This window comes from Mus caroli, chromosome 13 (assembly GCF_900094665.2).
Source record: "Mus caroli chromosome 13, CAROLI_EIJ_v1.1, whole genome shotgun sequence".
Lineage (NCBI taxonomy): Eukaryota > Metazoa > Chordata > Mammalia > Rodentia > Muridae > Mus > Mus caroli.
In genome coordinates, this window is record NC_034582.1 from 86,267,320 (window position 1) to 86,269,919 (window position 2,600).

General features: G+C 36.1%; 1 protein-coding gene across 3 annotated transcripts in view; it reads right to left on the reverse strand.

The window, feature by feature from the left end:
- Positions 1-2,600, reverse strand: part of Zfyve16 (zinc finger FYVE-type containing 16) — a 50,194-nt gene that overhangs the window by 22,645 nt on the left and 24,949 nt on the right. For all 3 annotated transcript variants that reach the window (XM_029468386.1, XM_021180901.2, XM_029468385.1), the window contains one exon: positions 1,916-2,140. In XM_029468386.1, coding sequence (XP_029324246.1) covers positions 1,916-2,140 — 225 coding nt within the window. The remainder of the gene's footprint in view (positions 1-1,915; positions 2,141-2,600) is intronic.

Genomic DNA, 2,600 nt, shown 5'->3' on the forward strand with positions numbered 1-2,600 from the left:
GGACTTGCAAACTTTATATGCCCCAATATAGGGGAATGCCAGGGCCAAAAGAATGGGAATGGGTGGGTAGGGAAGTGGGGGGTGCTATGGGGGACTTTTGGGATAGCATTGGAAATGTAATTGAGGAAAATATGTAATAAAAATATTAAAAATTAAAAAAAAATTAAATTCAACTTTGATGACAGGGGTTCCTTACTATCTAAGACAAATATTTGATTCAATTAGGAAAAAAATTAACTTTAATCTCATATTTTGTGTATAATCCTGGTAATTTTACTCTGAGCCAGTGTTTTCTTTATCCAGCCCAGTGTTTTGTTGCTGATAATAAAATCTGAATGCTGTTTTTATTGATGATTAGGACAATATACTAGTTAGCCATCAATCATTGTGAGGTATATAATCTATAGGTGTGCTTCAATAGAAGCACCTAAAAATATTAAGACTGGTTTTCCTACAGTGAAGCTTAGAAGATCAGGGAGTGTTGAGGACCTTTCAGAAGAGTGCAGGGCTGATACTGCAAAGCTGTGTACCAGTGACGGGACTAGTCATCAGTGAAGATTAAGGAGCCTCAACAAGGCTGGTCTGCATTTGTTACAGTCTGCTAGACCTTCAACAGACTGACACTGAAGTCAGTGGAGCTCATGCTGTTCAGATATGACCTGGAATTTTTATGGATGTTATGGGGCATTTAATAACAAAAGTTAAAGTCCCAAGATTCTGGGTGAAAATAGCTTTGTCAGACCAGCAACCACCTGTTTATACACTGTTAGTCATTAGTCATAAGACTGTAATACGGACAGCTCTAAGCCACAGCCTGTTCAGTGTCCTAAGTCAAATTATCTCTAACCATTTTCAAGAGATGGTGATCACTCATAAAAAGATGAGGTTAGAAACTCAGCATTTACATTAATCATGTTCTTTATAGTTTTCTTGACTTTTAACACTAATTGTGTTTTTACCAGTCTAGACATCTTTCACAAGAGCACATTCTGAAACAGAAGTAACTTCTATTTTTCCCAACACTAAACTGTAACTAATATAATACATACTAAATTATTTAAATCAAGTTCCTCATAGTTAAATACAATTTTGCAATTCCAAAAAAAAATACTTAAAAAAAAGCCAGCAATAAAGGTACAGAGTAAAACAATTTTGAAATGACAAAAGTAACCATATATAAAAGTCTGACCATTATAATAGTGCTAGAATCTTAATCTGTGTCTAAAGTAGGCATGTAGATACACACACACACACACACACACACACACACACACACACTTGTTTGTAGGTGATGTATTTTATAGTACTTCTGAGTAATTAGGTAAACATTAGGAACATAAAAGTTAAAGTGAGGAATGTAAAACTAAGGAAATGGCAACCAGCATCTCTAACCCACTTCTCTAAAACTCTAAGCGCGGGGGGGGGGGGGGGGGGGGGGGGGGGGGGGGGCGATGACACTAACTTGTCTACTATGTAGTTAAAAGACAACTATCAATAATACATGATTTTAAGAAGACTAACAAAAGTAATAATGTAAAAAATGTTTTGCTTTGAAAGAATCAAGCAAGGTGGTGCAAGCCTGCATCTCCGCAAGTGAAGGAGGAGGACCAGGAGACCGAGGTCATTTGATCAGTTTCATGGGAAGTTTAAGGGCTGAGAGTGGCTCCTGTTATGAGACCCTGTCTCAAAAAAATTAAATTTTAAGGTAAGTCATATAATTTATGAGCATCCTAACAGCTCATGAAACACCATCTTTGTCACATTAACTTGGTATAAGAGGGTTGTCTTGGAAACTTAAAAATACACCAAATCAAAAGTAGTTATATAAATCTAGTAAAAATTACTTGAATGATTTCCCTGAATCTACTGCCTTATCTTCAGTATATTTGAAAATACGACATATTTTTAAACTTACCTTTGTATTCTGCTCCCAATCGCAACATTAACCGCATAGGAAAAACCTTTGCCCAGGGAATCTCCAGCTTGTGGATAAGAATGCCGCAGAGAAAAGGATTCCTCGGCACGGGGAGGCCATCAAGGCTCTGAAAGGTAGGTGTGATAAACAGGAACCCTCCATGATCCTTGCTGCTGAGAAAACTCTCAGGAAAGGTCAGATTGTCCAAGTTTTCTATGTATTTTCCTGGAAATAATATTATTAATAAAAATATTTTAAGTTGCGATATTATTATTTTGATGAAACATTCTGAGTATGAATGCCCCAATACACATTTTCTTAAGTAAAAGCAATACAAAGATCTCTGTTCTTCTTGTCATATTTCTACTCTTAAAGAAGCCTCTATTTGGACTGGTAGAACGACATATCTCAAGAATGCCTAAGGCCCTAGAATCACTTTATGGCACCCAAAAAACATTAAAAAGGGGAAGTGGGAAGCTGAGCCACTCCTGGAAATTGGGTTGTGGACTATAACAAAAATTTGAAAACGTTTCCAGTTACTTAATATCTTAATTTTTTTCTCCTTTGTGCATGGCAATAAGAAAAATTACTCCCCTCTCCAATGTAATATGGATAAGCACATACATACATCTAGAAAACCAAAGGGGGAAAGGTATTTCCACTTATAAAATTAAAAAAAAAAAAA